Source organism: Colletes latitarsis, chromosome 4 (assembly GCF_051014445.1).
Source record: "Colletes latitarsis isolate SP2378_abdomen chromosome 4, iyColLati1, whole genome shotgun sequence".
NCBI lineage: Eukaryota > Metazoa > Arthropoda > Insecta > Hymenoptera > Colletidae > Colletes > Colletes latitarsis.
The window spans coordinates 28108772-28128804 of NC_135137.1; the positions used below are offsets into that span (position 1 = coordinate 28108772).

The window sequence follows — 20033 nt, forward strand, 5'->3', positions numbered from 1 at the left end:
AAAAAGTTATTTATTTTCGAGTAAAAAATTCAATGAATAAATATCAACGAATACAACTTAATTGTAAGTTAATTAAAATAAAAACATGGAAAATACTTTGTTTGTACATTTCGAAGCCATTAAAGCCGTACATTATAATATGTAATTTCATAATAAATAGTAACATTATTATTATTACACTAGTTTTTTTTAAATTTTCAAGTATATTTGCAATCTGTTACAGAAATAAACGTATAAATATTTCGCTCACTGGCTCTTCTTTGGCTTTCTTACAACTAATATAATTACTATAATTCTTTCTTACGTTACACCTATATGGACTAAAGGTTCCTTCCGTAAATAAATAAATAAATTTATCAATTAATAGAAAGAAAAGTTTGTTATTCTCATCTTTCGAAATGCAAGATTATAACACGATCATATTCGGATAAAGTTCATATGTACTGCTATTTTAATAAAAATATTGATTTTACATACAAATAATAATTGAATATTGAACGATATAAATATAAACGACACTATTTCCTTATATAGATTAAACAAGCTGGTGCAGTTCTTTATCTAAGATAATCGTTTGGCTTTATGTAAACATTCTTGTTCGTAGTATTCTTTCGTCTCATCCACTTGCAATTGCAGAGTCGACGATTTTGTTTTGGACCACATTAGCACGTTAATTGCCATACCAAAACCATAAAACTTTTGACGAGACAAAAACATTTTTGTCCAAAATAATTTTGAACAATTGTAAACTACATACCTCAAAATTTGTTTTAGTATTTATTTTCATAATCTCACTAAAATTCATGAATTCTGTTTAAATTTATTTTCTTTAACATTTCAATTTGAGAATGAATTGTTTTAGTTCCATAGTGAAAAGTTTCGTTACCCATATATGGACAAAAAGTGTTAATAGATTCGTAAATACATGGTTCATTTCATCGTGTGTGAGCATTATCATTTTTCACGGTACAATCTTCCGCCAAGAAAATATTAAATAATAACCGAGAAAAGAAGATTATATTTCGTCACCTCGTTCGAATTTGTAGGTCTATTCAGGGGTCGCGATCCCAACTTTGGTAAAAGAAAATTGAGCGCATCCGGTCGAGAGGAGCACAGCCATTTTCGCGCAAGCATCTGTGCACGTTTCGCCCCGGAAAAACGCACAGGCATGTGGCGTATGTGATATGCACTTATACGGCCAGCTCGAGACACACGTGGGCACACTATAGGCACTTTTTTCCCTGTCTCCACACCCTGTTCCCTCTTCTCCTGTCCCGGAACGTTTCTGTCGGTGCTGTCGAGCTAACGGGTGACTCTTATTTGTTGCTATTGCGAAAAGAAGTGAAGGAAACCCTTAACCCAGTGGTTCTTATGGGGGCAGTGTACGTTGCAAAATTTAACCATTTTTGTTAATTTTTTTTAACTAAATGTTACATCTAACGCTATAATTTATTTTCGCTATTTACTTAACTATCCTTTGGAAATACAAAATAAATTTTTCAATAATTTTTATTGACTTTTCATGTTTTTATTACGCCCACATGTGTTTAAACACTTGCGTAGGTGATTGCAGCTTTCAAGGTTGACTAAATCAAAGAAATCAAATTAATTTTAAAGCAATATTATCTTGTACCACAATTGAACGGAAAGTTTTTCTTGGGGCAAAATCAAAATAAATATCTGAAATTAGAATTTGTCTATCGTATCCAGTATTTTAAAGAATTGCTTATTTCGTACAATAATTTCTTGTACTCGTTAATAAATAAATAAACTTTTGAGTGATTGAAGATACTTCAATCGGATGATATATAGTTTCTGCAGTTTGATTCCTCCGACTAGAAGAAATTCGTACAAATCGTTAGGGCAAAATATATTTCTCTCCGATTCTGATAAAAAACTATTTCAATTATACATTGAAACAATTAAGGAAACACGTTTAAAAACAATTCACAACAATTTTTTCTAAATTTCTAGCAGCATCTTGGAGCATACAAAGTAGACGATTCTCTAACTGGTTGCAACACTATAAGTTTCAAAACTTGAAAATGTTGTCAAACTAATGTTTTGTACAAGTCTGAAATAGTGTTTTTCAAAGTTAAGGATGCCTGAAAATCCCTAGAAGAAACAAGAAAAAGAATAAAAAATTTTTAATCATTTCATACATATGTATTGTTTGTCTCATTTAATAAACGCCTCAATATTCCTATATTTCGGGCGAAAAAAATTGTACAAATACGTTAGTTGAATTTTCGCGATTTTTTATTTTGTATCATATTATTGCAACATTTAGTATAGTAAATATTATGCGATTTAATCTGTACGGTATTATATAATTTCATATAATCTTAATATTCCAAAAAAGAAATAAGGAAATAGCTACTTTATTTATTTTCGAGTAAAAAATTCAATGAATAAAAATCAACGAATACAACTTAATTGCAAATTAATTAAAGTAATGTAAAATATTTTGTTTGTATATTTCGGGACAGAAAGTTTCCTTAATGTGAACGACTTCCAATAAGTTTGGAAACCATTAAATCTGAAGTATCTGTACTTAGCAAAATCTAGTGTATAAAATTCTTGTTATCTTGAAGTACTTAAATTCTCCAAGAGGATATACTAGACTTCGAGGATACAGATGTGAAAGGTGGCTCTACTTCTTGAAGGATCTAAGGCCAACACCTATAGTAGTATATAGAACACCTAGTATTCATTGTCAGGTCACCTACTATCTAGAACAGCTACAACTGAGGATACCTTACTATCTGGAGAACTTAATATTCAGGATACACGGTATCTAGAGCACGTGTAGTTAGCGTACCTATTGATTACAGTAATCGTGTTTAGATCGCATACTATAAAATATAAAATACTTACTACCTGGAGCGTGTAGTACCTAGTGTAATTTAATAATATTACTTAGAATTAAAGTAATGCAATATTAAAATGCTTTATTATTTCAGAAATTTTCTCAAGTTTCACGTTCCTCTGTGGTGTACATATTGGCGATCACATTTGTATGTCCACACAGTGGATTAACCTGTAAAGATTTCTAATAAATCATCAAAACAGTGAGTTGTATAAGGCTTACGTTTTTGTAATTATCCGAGTTACATAAAATTTCCTGAGATTTGTGCACGTAACCAACGTTAATATCAGTTTCCTAAATCTACTTATTATACGTAATAGTAATTATCTCTGCGAAAGCTGTACGATTCACTAACGTTTTTAAAATCGACACGCGAGTTTGCAGCAAAGTTCACAGACTGTTTCAGTGTATCATACATCTGCGAATCATCGTGATGAAAATAAAGATAAGATATTAATCTTTCTCTTGTTAAGAGTTTAACGATTGGTCAGTGTGAATATATACTTAACAACTCTGACGACGACGTGAACGATTAGGTGGCATACTTAGATCTTGCCAATATAAAGAAATATTGTAATTAGTTGGTGTATTAGTGTCCAACAATCGTGATTAATAAAACGAGACAACTGAATTGGAATATTTGTTTCACAATGGCGCTATTTAGACGTACTCAATAATATCATTAATATCCACTAGTGACCTTTCACTTTTGCCTTATTCCCGCTGCAAATTATGATTTGTATTTATTCAAAGAGTTTACAGACATGTCTTGAATCATAGACACACATTATGTATGAAATACTGCTGTTTTCACAGAAATTTTATGTGATCTCTGCCTGTTTAGACGTACCTTTCCATTTCTGTGCACAGTTTAGCGTTAAGGGATCATTTTATTCAATTTTCTTTATGGTTTCATAATTATTCTTGAGAAACGAAAATTAAAACGAAAATGAAGTTTAATTTTAAAGGAATTATTTGAGAACATGACAAAATTACAAAAAATTTTTCCAATAATTTTTATTATCTTCACTTTACATTGCTTATATTGATAAAATGTTCATCCGTTTCTGTATTGAAATTTCTTGTTATTTATTTATTTGGCATAACTATACAAAAATTATTTAAAAATATATATATTTTTATGAGAAAGAATAACATTAAATAATCATAATATATATTTATTGAAAGTTATTATTTCGATATAAACATCGTTGGTATATTTTATCAAAATTATAATCTTCTGAATTATGATTCTAAATGTACTTATTTAAAATTATATTTGTAAATATAAATCGTCTAAAAATTATTGTAATTGTCGCATGTTAAATTCGGAAACTTATTAATTTATTTCTTTCAAAATAGACAATATGGTTATATTTCAGTAATATATAATTATACTGATGAACCAAGATGAATACCTAGTAGTTACAATCAGTAAATACATAAAATGCAATTGATCTAATTATATTTATTATTAAGAAATACAAATTAAAAATCAAACCTGCATTGAGTTTTGTATATTATTAAATAGAATTTATTTGACTGTTTTAAACACTATTAATACATTCAATTATAATAGAAATGAAATCTCTACGTAGCTCAAAAACCAACATTTGATGACACGTATGCAACTGAGAAATTTGATAACATAAATTAACTATTCGAAAATATTGAAAATTTTAATCTTTGAATTCGATAGAATAGATAGTATACATGTTGTTATGTTAAATTTACATGATATACAATACATTTTATATATATTATAATTAATAATTATTTAATTAATATTATTATTATAAACCTGAAAGTTTATTATGGGTTAAAATGACCATGCATTCGTCCATTGCATCCATCAAAAACTATCAGTCCTTCGAGAGTTAGGTCAATTTCAAAATTTGCAGTTTTTCGAGATTAATTTGAACATGGTTGCCAAAAGAGGCGTCAAAGGAAGAGCGATAGAAAATGAAAGGCTTCATAGACATTACGATCGATCGTTTTCGAGACTTGTTCGATATAAGCAAAGGCGTAAACATGGTAATGATAAGATTGACGTGAATAGAAGAGGACTTGTACAGCTTGCAGGAAACGTTGCCAAACGTCCCTGGAATGTCTGGGAAAGTGAGCTAGGCTTTTACTGAACTTCATGCTTCTTCTCGCTATGATTGGACGTTCACCCCGTTCTTTTTGCGGTTTGACTACTGGAAGAGATCCCCTTTCTTGGTATTCGTTTCCTTTCTATACTTTTTAGCTTCCAGAGAAAGCGTCCGTCGCTTCCTGTATTGGTTAGGTATGTATTGTGATATTTCTTGAAGCACAATGTTCAAAATAGTCTTTAATTTGTTCAAAGTGGCTCTGATTAACCGTCGTAATTAGAGAATACTGTAATAGATAAAAAATAAAACAATATTAATTTTATTTTCACTTTAAAACGTTATTTATTTAATAACATTTTCGAGTTTTCGACTTTTAATGTAGACAAACTTGCACACACTAGCCCTCTCCCATTACTAAAAAAAATATATAATATTTTTAATCAATGTTTTGTGTCATCAAATTTCTCAGTTGTATTCAAGGTATTAAATGTTTTATAATTTAGTATCTAAATTTTAATTCTATTTATAGTTACCTTAATACTACTTAAAACAGTCGAATAATTTCTACTCGGTAATATGAAAAATTCAACGCAATGTTCATTTTTAATTTGTACTCTACGAAACATTTTGATTCGAAAACCCTCGTAATTAAGGGAAGAGAAACTGCATAAGTACCAATTCTCATTGTTACTTTCTTTACCGAAATTTTATGCAAATTTAACTTTTCTAAGAACGAATTATTTTTCTTGATCAAATGATCATCAAAAAACGATATGAATTTCAATTATGCTAGAAATGAAAAATGTAAAGAACTGCATAAGTAGCTCAGGTGTGTGAAATTGTTCTCCTATAATACAAGGTTCAAGATAATTGCGCAGTGTATGATGAAATAATAATTTGACATCGTATTATAAATGCACGAATAATCATATTAAGAACATTTTTTGCTTTGGATATAATCAACGATTTACTGTATTTTAATCCTGAACAGAATCAATCCTGTGGTATAGTAAAATTAACATACGATGGTCACATGTCATTTTTTGCAATTAATACGTTCAATTATAGTTTAATTAGTGGTTTATTAATACCATCTGAATAAAATTATTGACACTGATAAAAAGTCCACGCTGCGATTAGATTAACGAGGTCACTGCGAGCAACCTCAGTTAGTACATAACTAGTCTATAGCCTTGGAGGTGTGTTGTGTACAGGTATACTGTACAGCATATTTAAAAATTTAAATAAGTAGATCAGGTCTGAGACTGTTCTTCTATAAATCAAGGTTTAAGAAAATTGTTTTGTGTGGTGTATAACAAAATTTATTAAGCCCTGAGAACAACGGTACTAAATAAAACGTGGCTATTTAAGCCCTTAATGTTTTGATCATCAGTGAGTAACTTCGTTCTCTTCATAATATAAATAAAATGTTAAACAATCTTATATAGTGATGTAAGTAAATAAAATTCCTATGTTGAACAATTATGTTATAACAGCAATAATAATTTTATTTGAAACGAGAACGATGATGTTCATATCTATAACTAAATAAACTTATGGGTATGGTTCTGTTGGTTATATTATACGTTCGTAAATAGATATGTTACACTTTCTGTTAATTCTCTATAGGATCTGTGTATCGAAATTATTAAGAAGACAAAATTATAGCCACTATCGACAATCTAATCAAAACGTAGTGAAATCGTGCTTGAAAGTATGGATTATCAGTTTATTCAAGAATAAACTTGCGCAGAATTACAATTGAATTACTCTAGGAATTATAATTATAAAATAATTTTGATCTTTACAAAAAAACATGCAATTAAATTACATTAATTATGAATTACAATTACGAATTAATAGATAAGAATTTTAAACAGGAGGTAATTATTGTGAGTAACAGATAATATTATTCATACATTCATAATATCATAACAGAAATAAAGTCATTTTCACAAATGAAAAATAAACATACAATACATCCTTGGTTTATCCAGTTTGCAATATATATCACAAAAAAAAAATAATGGCAATTACCTGATATGATTAATTTAACAACACGAATATAAACTAAAATGAAATACATAATTCGACAGGAAAAAATTGAAAAAAATAAACATATTAATCATTAATCAGTAATAGAGTCATATTAACAGATAATAAATTCATGTTATCAGTTATCACTTAACTTTAACACTATGAATGGAAAAAGAAAAATACTCGGTATAGACAAGAAACAAGCATACGTTCGTAACATAAACTTATAAACAAATTAATCTCATTGTCAGTCCTCCACCCTTGTAAGCTATAATTCAATTACACTAATCATTAAAATAATCAGCAATTGAATTAGCTGAAAAGTTCGAATTATGTACTTCAATTACAACGTAATTGAAAGCACAATTCTGTATAAGAATTGCCCAATAGGCACTTTAACGAAATTAAATTTTCGCTATTATTAATTGACACTTGTAAATATATAGATTATTGGAAATATAATCTGTTTATCGTAAAGGTTTCAATAGAATTAATTCATTTTCAAGCATAAATGTTTAACAGACTCTGCTGTAGTCGATAAGTTATGGAAAGTTATTCCAGTCTCGTTTGTTCGTTTTATCAGAGCATTCGATTCTCTAATCGCAGCGTCACAATTTTTTTTCCAGGCTATAGCGATGCGTCTGTTCAAACGTCAGGCCTCTGATACCAGTCCTCAACTAGTTTCGGCCACGCCATTATCTCAGGATGGAACTACAGTCGTCGATGAAAATTCCGAACGGGCCAAAAAGAAGATACAAAACGAAAACGATGGTTTGGGACAAGTGCCCGCGAAAGAAAATGCTGGCGACGCGCTGAAACCGTCATCTTCTCAATCTTGCGTGTCTAACCGTAAAGGTAACCCATTTAATACTTTAAAGATCAACTTCTGTTGAAAATAAATGTTCAAATTGGAATAATAGAAATTACTGGTAATTAACTTTAACCGAGTGTTGCTTCTAAAATATAGTAAAGTCTCTCCATATTTACATAAATTTTTAAATCGTACTTTCTAGAAAATATATTAGCGTTTGATCGCGATATAAAGTTTTAGAGATAAGATTTTTATGAAAATTAATTCAGTTTGACCTAATTTCTGACTTAATTTCTTCTACTATTTATTGAAAATAATTCACTAATAATGAATTGTTATGAATGAATTATTATTAATTAAATTTCAATTATATTTAAATAAATTAAATTTGAATTTTCATGAAGATTATTTTTCCAATTTTCTATTTTAAGTGTTGTATCGTTCTTCATATATTTTCTAATTTTCTCGTTGAAATCATAAAGCGTTACAGCGTTTAATGCACATGTGATAGCTTGCTCGCTCGTTTTCATCACCGCACTAAATTTCATGCGAAATTGATGGTAATTAATAATGTATTAAACAGCTAACGTCGACCAACGGTTATTAATTAGATGTGTGTAGGAGTGTTATTAGAGGTATTTATTAGAAGATGCAAAGTTTTTATTTCAGAAAAATAAAAATGTATATCAGTACCCTTGAAATGCTTCTTTTAATATTTATTTAGTGATTTGGATAAACGAGACATCTACAATTGCTTTCTTTATTGCCCAAAATATCAGACACATTTTATAGTATTAGATAAAAATAAGTGAATGTTTTCAGGACGTTCTATACTGGTACCGTTTTTGTCCTCACAAGTCATTTATATGTATACATGACAAATTTCCTGTAAAGTGGCATGTCACTACAGAGCAGAAATTAACGCGAAAACGTGATTTGCATCGCAGGAATTTCAACATGGGGAAGGAAAGTAGGTCGAAGATGGGATCAGCTGAAGAGATCGGATAGTTCAGAGTTGCTTTCGGTTTCGAGCCGAAGAAGACGATGGAGCCCGAATCGGAAAAGTTGCGGCGACGTAACGGACGAGAAAGAAAAAGTAAATATTTAAATTTCCAGTTCGCGCCATGCGACTGTTTTTACTTAATTAATTTAATTACTTGACGAAATAATTACTTCGACTTGATTTCACTTATTCGGTAACCTGTCAATTGCACCGTAAATCGTATCAGTTTGCGACAAACCACTCTTTCCTAGAATTAGTAATTTAAGTCGAGCATTGCACCAAAATGCTCGATATAGATCTAACGTAGATGAAATTCATATGAAAGTGAATAAATAAACGATACCAATTATACAGAAAGTTCTAGAATCTTCAGTGTTGCATAAGGAAAATTTATGTAATCAATTTAAACGTTTCTACTCAAAGTACTCTTCTTCGGTATTATGAACAGAAATGTTTAACATGGGAGATTAAATAAAAATTATTACAGAGATAATAAAATTATTTTTACTTCGAAAAAGAATATCAATAAAAGAAATGGACAATATGAATGATGGTAAAAATTGATCACGTAAGAAAAATGTTTTCCACCATAATGAACAATTTCCAACTTGCTTTTTATCTAATTAATTTTTGTTATCTGTATTCAATGTTTGTATTGCCTATTTCTTAAAAATCCTTAAATACTTTTAATAGTAAATAGTTAAATACCTTGATTATATAAATCAAGTTAAATATAAATTAGTTAATATACTGATTATATAAAGTCTGTGTAAGACTGAAGACTTCGGAATATTCTGAATATTACTATTATTATTCTCTACTATTATTAGACCACACGCCTGTATTTGAATTATACAAGATGTTACGTTTATTTTGCACATTCTAATATCTTACTTATTTTTAACTTTGTTTAAAGCTAAGAATAGTGAATTTTTAGATATTAACATAAATTTTGCATAATACAGCAGCATACAGCATCGAATAACCTTCAAAAGGCAATTGAAAAATTCAATATTTATTTTACAATAAATTCGTTACTCACGAAAAACCAAAGGTTTTTTCAACTATCTTCAAGCCAATGAAATTTGTTCATTCAAGGTTATTTGAAGCTCATTAGTCGTTGAATTCGCGTTGACGCGCACTATAATATTGCATTACAAAAAAATGTATGTTAACAAAAATGACGATGACTGTATAGAGAACACTAAGAGTTAATCTAGCGAGATAAATCAATGAAGCAATACATATTTACAAAGAAAACGTGCAGCTTTAACTAGAAGATTCGATTGTGTTCAGAGTTCCAGTCCATCGCCGGAATTACCAAAGCCAAAGAGAGTCTCCAGAGTGGAATCCCTGCGAAACTTGTTCAGGAGCACGGAACGTAATAACAATCTCCTAGGCGGTGACGTGTCCACCAGGAACGTGACGATCCAAGAGGAGGATGTCACCTGCATCAGTCACTATCCGATGGAAAAAGCCCTGAGCGAGGGTGCTATAAAAAATGTACCCTTTCGCGCCAGCGCTGATGATAGTCGACTAGGTCGTGAGTCTCTTCTGCATGAGAAGAAGAAACAGATCAGTCGCAGCATTCAGGACCTCCAGGAGCAACAACGGGTTTTGGATTATATTTTGAAAAATCATGGCATGCTAAAGACGCAAGAGGGGTCCGATTTTGCCAGGGAAACCTTGGGCAATGTGAGAAGAAGCGCGAGTCCAAAACAACGAACCGGTCGGTCCACGTCAGACGGTAGCAAAAACAGCGTATCGACGCATACGAAAGACTTTCTTAGCAGTCAGCTGAATAATATTAAGAGGAACCTTTTCAACACGCGCGCCAGCGCCAGCGAATGTGATAGGTCAGAATTGCTTTTAGCTATGTTTCCTAAAAATAGTTTCTAATATTACCTCTCTAACGATTCTTGCAGGGAACATTCGTTAAATGTCAATAATAATTATGACACGACAGATAATTAATGTTCAAAGTGAACTTTTTGCTCTTAAGATAAAAAAGAAATGAAGAGGTATCTCCTTGTGAATGTTTAAGAGCTTATTAAAAATAACTGTAGATAAGCGTTTTCACAGACTTCGTTCTTCGTTATTAATTTTGAGTGTTACATTATCAAACGATTCATTATTTTATTATACATTTTAATATCTACATATTTATACAGTGAAGAAGGCTCAGTAAAAGATATACAGGGTATTCGATCACACCTGGAAAAATTTTAATGGGAGAATCTAAAGGCCAAAATAACACGAAAATCAAGGATACTAGTTTGTTGGTTGAGGCTTCACTAAAAAGTTATAGAAACATTTCCGGCCATGCAGTATATTTTCGATAAAGAATTTTTTTCTCGAAAGTGCGTAGGATTTCGGAGGTATGCGTATTCACCAAAAATGATTGTAATTGACCCCTGCAAACGAAAATAATTTTTCCAGAACGATTTGAAATTTTTTTTTTTGTCGAAAAATTTAGGCACCTACCCTTTGTCGATTTTTCTTGAAAATTAGTTTTTCATTTTTAATAAATTTGTTTGACGCTGTACAGAAAAGTTGTTTAATACTTTTTTGTAGGTATCTATGAGCTCTACTTTTCCCCAAAATTTCAATGAAATATATTTACTATTGTAGGAGTTGTGGCTGTTTGGAAATTGGATCATTTTTATTGGGTTTTTTTCATTTTTCGGGGCCAAGGAACAACTTTTCCAACATTGTTAGAATTACTACATATTCTACACTAAAATACGCGTTGTTTGCCTTTTCAAACATTAGAATCGTCCAATCCGTTCAGGAGTTATGATGTTTTAAAGATACGCATGAAAGGTAACATTTCTGGCCACAGATTATATTTTCGGTAATGAATTTTTTTCTCGAAAGCGCGTAGGATTTCGAGGGTATCTCTATTCACCAAAAATGATTGTAATTGATCCCCGCAACCAAAAATAATTTTTCCAGAACGATTTGAAATGTTTGAATTTAATTGTTAATAACCTTTTAACAAAGCCTCCATCAACAAATTGATATTCTTGATTTTCGTCTTATTTTAGCCTCTAGAATCTCCCTGTAAAATTTTTCACAGGACTGGCCGAACACCCTGTATATTATACTTTCATTTACACGTTTTTCTGAGATGTTTACATGCTTGCTTGCTCAGATGTTTACTGCTCGAGCATAACAACAAGGAAAAAACATCATCTTGATTTCTGCTTGTTTAATTCCGTGGTTTCGAGCAACAAAGTAGTTACTTCTTCAGACTTTGTTTTTGTGAATTACCTTGTAACGCAATATCATTTACGGATGTAACATAAAACCACGTGTTACCTTATCCAGCACTTGAACTACCAAAGCAGTCAAAATGACTCATTCATAATTTCTAACAAAAGTTTCAATTTCTTTGGTACAAATAAATACACTATAATTGTCGGTAGTTCTACTGTTAAATCAGAAGTCCCTAATTTACTTGGTCCAAACCTGTACTTAACTTTACTAATATTAATTTTAGATCAACTTAAAATTTCAATAATGTAAAATCGTGTGTTCTTATTTACAGAACCGATGCTCAAAGAACTTGTCCAACGACAGGTTTGGAAGACCTGATGAACAACCTACGACTAGGTTGCGACGAGAGCGGCTACGATTCCGACAGCACGCGAGCTGGAGCCGATTCTCCGGACAGCGAGAACTCTGTGCCAGCGATGTTGAAACCGCGCAGCTTCTCCATAACGTCCGACGATTACCACGGGATCGATTTGTCGTTGCCAGTCAGCACTCCGAAGAAAACAGACAAGACTACGAGAACCGAGGAAACCGAAGCAGGAGCTACCTGTCTCGACGAGACTCTCGTCGTCGAAAACAACAGTCTGTTGAACGAGTCCACGAGAACAAACACGACTACGTTGCTATCCGATGAGGATGACACTGACAGCTGTGATGAAGATACCTTCGCAGGATTTCCAGAGTTTCAGATGAGCTGCGACACCGAATACGCAAAATCCGATGCCAACACCTTGCCAAAGTGTTACACTGACTCGTCGAAGGCAACCTTGATGGAACCTTCGATGAACACAGGTGTATCGAGAACATTTTGCAATTTCGCGAGCAACGAACTCTCCAGGCTACCGGAGAAGAGGTCGTTCGTTAAATCGGAACGGATAACACCGCTTTCGCAAGCGGTGAAGCTGCAGAACCTGCAGAAGGAGACCAGGTCTCACATACCGTTGAAGTCTCGGAAACACGCGAAAGCATCCCCCAGCGCGGTGAATTTATTAGAAAACGCCGCGTCGCCGTGTAAGGACAGTCCACCAGCATTGAAGATAAACTCGACGATCATGAGCAACCCGCTGCAGTACTACAGTCCAAAGAGATCGCGATCCCAGATGGAACTGAAGAATTCAGACACCTTAAACTCGAGGAATAAGGTAAAAAGACCGGTGCAATCAACGAAGATGGCGCCTCCAGCGACACCAGCCAAGACCTTGATCCGTCGAGAACTGAAAACGATGAAGCTGTTCGTGGAGAAACCTGGAAGTCTCGGTATCTCCGTGGAGAGGCGAGAGGCTGTCAGACCTTTCTACGTGATCTCGAAGATGGACGCGATCGGGGAAGCGGCGAAGTCGAAGCAGTTTCGGATCGGCGACGAAATCGTGCGTGTTTGCGGGCGCAGGTTGCGCGGAATGTCGATCCTCGAGGCTAGAAACGCGTTGAGGGGCTGCACGGGGACCGTCGAATTGCAGATAGCGAGGGAGCCCACTTTCACCTTTGGCGAGGAGTTGGGCGACACTTGGAGCGACACGTGGGGGGACATCTTGGTCCGTACTCGTAGCGACTCCGAGGTATGGACGTTGAAACAGGAAAAGACGGAAGTTCCGGTTTCGGTAGACGCGGTTACGGGGCTCGCGGACTCGCCTAAGTGCAAAGTGGTCGGTGCACTGACGAAAGACGGGAATTACGTGTCCGCGGATCGCATGGAAAGCGACAGTGAGTCGTGCGCGAAAAAGGGCTCCGACCAGAAGATGACTGGCATGAGGAAGTTTTACGTGGTACGGAAACGCGAGACGAATCCGGTTTCCTGTCCGCGCAGAGCGACTAGTCTGACGATGGATCTGCTGACGATCACTCTGGAGAAAAGTGGGACGAAAAAGTTGGGTTTCTCGATCGTCGGTGGGTCGGACAGCAACAAAGGATCGATGGGTATCTTCGTGAAGGATATCATGGCTGGCGGTCAGGCAGCCGAGGATGGCACTCTGAGAGTCGGAGACGAGATCCTGGCCATCAACGGAATATCGATGAACGGGTTGACGCATGCGAGAGCCTTGCAGACCTTCAAGGCCGCCAAGCCTGGAAAAATGATCTTCCACGTGGGTCGGAGGGACCCGACGCACAAACGGTTGTGTCATAGACGATAGAATTCTTATTGATCGTAACTTTGGGTTAGTTCTCTGGTGCTTTTGCTTTATTATTATACTCTTAAATAGCACTGCGCGTAACACTTTTAACACTAGATTTACGGACTGAGCCAATTTGACTCATTAAAAATATATATACAGGGTGTTCGGCCACCCCTGGGAAAAATTTTAATGGGGGATTCTAGAGGCCAAAATAAGACGAAAAGCAAGAATACCAATTTGTTGATAAAGGCTACGTTAAACAGTTATTAACGTTTAATATTCCAACCATACTGAATTTTTTTCTCGAAAATGCGCAAGATTTCGGGGGTAGGTCTATTCACCAAAAATGATTGTAATTAGTCCCCACAACCGAAAATAATTTTTCCAGAACGATTTGAAATTTTTTAATTTTGTCGAAAAATTTCACAACTTCTCGAATTTTTTTCTAGGAAATGAGTAGGATTTCGAGGATATGACTCTTCACCAAAAATGATTGTAATTGACCCCTACAGCCAAAAATATTTTTTTTAGAACGATTTGAAATTTTTTTTCTTCGCCGAAAAATTTAGGCACCTACCCCCTGTCGATTTTTCTTAAAAATTTCTTTTTCATTTTTAGTAATTTTGTTTGACGCCCTACAGAAAAGTTGTCTAATACTTTTTTGTAGGTACTCATGAGCTCTACTTAGGAAAAAAGTTTCATTGAAATATATTCACAATTGTAGGAGTTATGGCTGTTTGAAAATTAGACCATTTTTATGGGGTTTTTCTCATTTTGCGTGGTCACGGACCAACTTTCCGAATATTTTTGCTATTTGTACATATTCTCCACCAAAATACGCGTAGTTTGCTTTTTTAAACATTAAAATCGTCCAATCCGTTCAGAAGTTATGACGTTTTAAAGATTCGAATGAAAATTCGGGCAGACATTTCTGGCCAGAAATTATATTTTCGGTAATGAATTTTTTTCTCGAAACTGAGTAGTATTTCGGGGGTATGTCTATTGACCAAAAATACTTACAATTGACCCCTGCAACTAAAAATAATTTTTTCAAGACGATTCGAAAGTCTTTTTTTTCACCCAAAACTTTCAGCACTTACTCGAATTTTTTTCTCGAAAGTAGGTAGGATTTTGGGGGTATGTCTATTCACAAAAAATGATTGTAATTGACTCTCGCAACCGAAAATAATTTTTCCAGAACGATTTGAAATTTTTGAATTTAATTGTTAATAACTTTTTAACGAAGCCTCCATCAACAAATTGGTATTCTTGATTTTCATCTTATTTTGGCTTCTAGAATCCTCTATTAAAATTTTTCCCAGGGGTGGCCGAATACCCTTTATATAAAATTTAAATATTATTTTTTAAAAACATAATTGTTGATTCCTCTCCCCTGCAGACCCCTCCATTTCGTATAATCGAATGTGGTATACCTATTTTTATGGTTGTGAGCCAATTTGACTGATAAAATAATTCAACAGTTAACTGATTTAAACACATAAAATTTATGATTTACATGAAAACATCTATTATTAGGTAAATCATAAACTCTAAAAACACCTAATGCGTAAACATTCATGTTCAATTTTGTCAATTTATTAGTTAGCTGAGGTCAAAAAAATCTTTATCATAATTCCGATTTATACATCGTACGTAAACAGAGCATTTTTAGTGAAATAATATAATTTTATAAAATCAATTTTTTGTCAAATAATTTGGTCCACCAAGGTAATTTCGATATTTATTTGTAAAAGGTATTTCAATTGATATTTATTTTACATCTAATTACGTAGGGTAGCCATCATTGAAAAAAAAATCAGAAAACATTTTTTTGCTAAATATATTTTCAAAATAGAGTGTATACGTAAAAAATGTTTTCAATGAAATTTTTAATAATAAATCTTTCATTTAAATTGATTTGGAACTATTTTTTTTTTGCAAAAAACTTGAATTTTCTTGTATGAGTCAAATTGGCTCACAGTAGAAATAGGTATATAATCAACATCCGTAAATCTAGTGTTCGAATCTTTGCTTTCGGGATGCATCGTGGGACTTTAGGAAACGCGAGCTATCGAGCAAAGTGTAGGGTAGAGCGATGACGGTTGGTAACACTTGAACTTTAGAATAAGATTACATAAAAATTATTGCACTTACGCGACAGTGTTTTGTACGAACGTGTTAGCTACTTATGTGGGATTATTGAAGTGCAGTTATTTTGTTATATGGTAACGAATATCTGAATTATTAAATGAAAATGGGACGGTTGTAACACACTAATGATATTAACGCAAGTTTAATTTTAGAAAATGAAGATATTTATTAGAAGAAACTATAATGAAAAAAGACAAAATTAATGTTTTGTGCATTGTTCGTGTGCTCGATCCTGACAATTACAACTTGAACCCATTTTTCATTAGGTTTAATTAGGTTTTTCTAATATTTTTATACCTTGGCTTCCGGTGTTACAATTGTCTCCGACTGCACTTATAAACTTCAATTATGAGTTTTCATTAATGATATGCTTATGAATGCTCTGTAACGATCAGCATTTCATTATGAAACACCAAATTGAAGATTTAAAACAAGAAAGAATTTGTTAAAAGAGTACCTAATTACAAATTTAAAGTAGTAAGAAAAGTTAACTTTCGGATGTCAGAAAGTTATTTCATTTATTATACATCATATTCCTGAAATTTACATATTTGATATTTACAATGTTACAACCGCCCCTGTGTTATAACCGTCATCGGTCTACCCTATATGTTTCTAAGTCATTTTACTAAATTACTAGAATACTTTCTTGATTTTACTGACGAAATGTGACATAAACATACATCTACAGATATCTTTTTCAAGAAATATTATAATATAATTCAAACATAATTTATTTTAGATAACCGTTTCAATGTTTAATTTTGAATACTCTTCAGTATACTACCACTTCTATTTAAAAATATACAAATAAATTATACAAAGATAATATAATACACATAAATTAATATAAAACAAAGATATAATATAGATATCATGTTATCGAATGTTACAAAATAATAGAATAGAAGGCTTCTTTTTCGAATTATAGTTTTTGAATATTGTTGTACATTAGAGAATTCGAAGTAACTTCTCGAGTAAAATAACAAACTTAAACCTCGAATAGAGAGACGAGAGCCAATATTGTCATTTTTACTCATAGCTGAAGTTTTAGTGTACATGTTTTACATTTAACTTTTTGGCAGAAGATATTATTTAATAACGTTTATAATATGGGGAGGAAAGAAATTTATTTAAACATATAACATTTTTAAAATACATTTTTTTATTTATGTGCATTTACATACATGTTATTCAGTCTTATCACGTGTGTTAAAAATTGTTATTTTTGTAGTTTATCATCACGTCGTTATATATATGAATAATTTTGAATGTTTAATTATTTGTTCACACTTTTTTAAAGACCTTCAATATATATCTAACAAGAAACATTTTTAAGTACAAGGAGCAACATTATTATGTTTTACCTTGAATTTACTCATGGTTAGGCTCTTCGATAAAACTTATCCAGCAGATTCTGTCTTAAATGTGACGCTAATAATCGTTTGAACAACCTCTAATTATTGGATAAATTATTAGTACATAATTAGTTTGAATAAATTGTTCGACCAATTAACACTATCACATTTAGGGCAAGATATGGTAAATGAGCTTATTGCTGAGTTCAAATATTTAGCAGAATCGGATCGAAACACAGTAATATTGGTTTTAGTGTCAAAATTATTATATTAATATTACAAAATCATGAACTGACTTTGAAAGCATAACAAATGTTTTAACTATCCTTGTTTGTATACAATCAAATGATCTGACTAGCTCATTCGACGATAGGACTTGCTTATTATTCAGTGATCAATGAATACGTGTCTAACATCTGCATTTTACAATTTCTTGCAACGACCGAAAATAGGGTTGAAATTGGTCGTAATAACTCAGACTGAATGAATCGTAAAATAGAATGTTTAACACTAAACTTTATGTTAAATAAACGTATTTTCACAAAATAAACAACTGAGAAACTAACATTAAATCTAATAGTAAAAATGGTATTTGACTAATTGCTATTTATTGAACAATGCAAGTTCTCGCACGAATTTAAATTTGCACAAATATTATTGGGATATCAATATGCTTAAGACTAACACAATCGTATTTTAATGCTTTTGCTTTCAGCTTTCGTTATTCTAATGAAAAACAATACTATGTTACAGATACATAATTCAATCGAAATCGTATGATTGCTTGGACAAATTGACGGAGACCGGAGTCGAATAAAAAGCAAGAAGATCCGGATGATCAAATTTGTCAGTCATTAAAGTTGCACTGGTTTCGTTTTATTTTGATAAGCGAATCGAATGTATAGTAGTCGTAGAGATTATTTTCGCATTGTCGTGGGGAAGAAAAGGATATGTATATATTTTCGTATAAAAATTTGAACACGTTGTTTACGATTCACGATCGTGACTGTCGATTATACATAATTAACTGATTATATTGTAGTATCACAGGACATACTCATTTTTCTTCATCGTGAACTCGTTTCATTATTAAGGTTGATAAAGCGTTTGCAGAATTTTACAATTAGTGTATCGTAATCAGCGTGCATGTGACTCTTTGTATAATAATGTCACGCGTTCGAATTGACCTACATTTGTAATAATTATTTTCTTTAAGATAGTAATTGTGATATCGGTTGACTATTTTTATTAAAGAGCAATCTACGACGTAAGTATTTCTTCAATTATTGCTTCAAACTAATGAGATTAATTATTGCGCGAGCAACGGCTGATAGTTCTATTTAAAAACTGAGATTTTCAATGATAATTTCGTAAGTGTATTTATTTCGCTTCAGTAATCAAATTAGTACGAATGTTAAATTAGCGTGTTTAATTAATTGCAATAGACCCTATGATTACATATAAAAAAAATGTTTTCGTGTTTCGATCATTATTATATTTTCGCGGATATGTAAATATATTGGAGTGTTTTCGGTTTTTATCGGGATGAATTTATTTGTTTCGGTATACGTTTCGCGTTGTTTCGTAGGGAAATCGTAATTGTAATAATAATTATAACAAAATTGTACATAGTCATATCCCGTTAGATGTAGAACGCTAACACGTTGGATGATGGCTGTTTAATTTTCGGTGTAGTGCAGATTTAACATATGTTTCGTATTGAAACATATTTTTGTTTAATATCAGCTACGCACCAACTCGGAATGATGATCATTAACTCATAGTTTACTCACTACTCAATTAGATATAAGCGTAGCGTTTTGCGGATTAATACTTTTAAGCTACTGAGACTGACATTCAGAATGTCTACCTGAGAAATGCTGTGATATTCATTGTAGTCGCATTAGCTGGTATCGTACAAACTGTATTTATAATGAACCTGGTTTTGTTAATAAATGTATGTACATGGTTAGTTCGCTTTCTACGGTGTGCAATTTTCTGATTAACATTGTTGTTTAAGTACTTCATTTTGGAAACGTGGTAACATACGGAAATTAAACCATATTAATAAAAAGCATTCGTTGTTACAAATGATCCGCCATAGAGTTTGCTACGCGCAGAAGGTAAAAATAAAAATATACGACATCGTGCTATTATTATAGAATGTTTATTTAAAAATTAATTCGACTTCGTGCTTGTACCGAATTATTTTCATTTATGGTGCTATCATTTAGGTTTTACGAGCTTGCTGTTCTATTCGTTACATTCCATACGATAAAAGGTACGTGAATTTTGTATTTTTACATAATTCTTTATAAATTTCT

At 32.4% G+C, this 20033-nt stretch overlaps 1 protein-coding gene across 3 annotated transcripts in view; it reads left to right on the plus strand.

Moving 5' to 3' along the window:
* Positions 1-19681, plus strand: part of LOC143341141 (uncharacterized) — a 58493-nt gene extending 38812 nt beyond the window's left edge. For 2 of the 3 annotated variants that reach the window (XM_076763833.1, XM_076763834.1), the window contains exons 2-6: positions 7626-7854; positions 8758-8906; positions 10110-10669; positions 12364-14199; positions 18463-19681. In XM_076763833.1, coding sequence (XP_076619948.1) covers positions 7635-7854; positions 8758-8906; positions 10110-10669; positions 12364-14199; positions 18463-18526 — 2829 coding nt within the window. In that variant the 5' untranslated portion in view covers positions 7626-7634 and the 3' untranslated portion in view covers positions 18527-19681. Of the gene's footprint in view, positions 1-7625; positions 7855-8757; positions 8907-10109; positions 10670-12363; positions 14243-18462 lie in introns of all 3 variants that reach the window. The other variant, XM_076763835.1, reaches the window with a different exon arrangement.
* Positions 19682-20033: the final 352 nt, after the last annotated feature.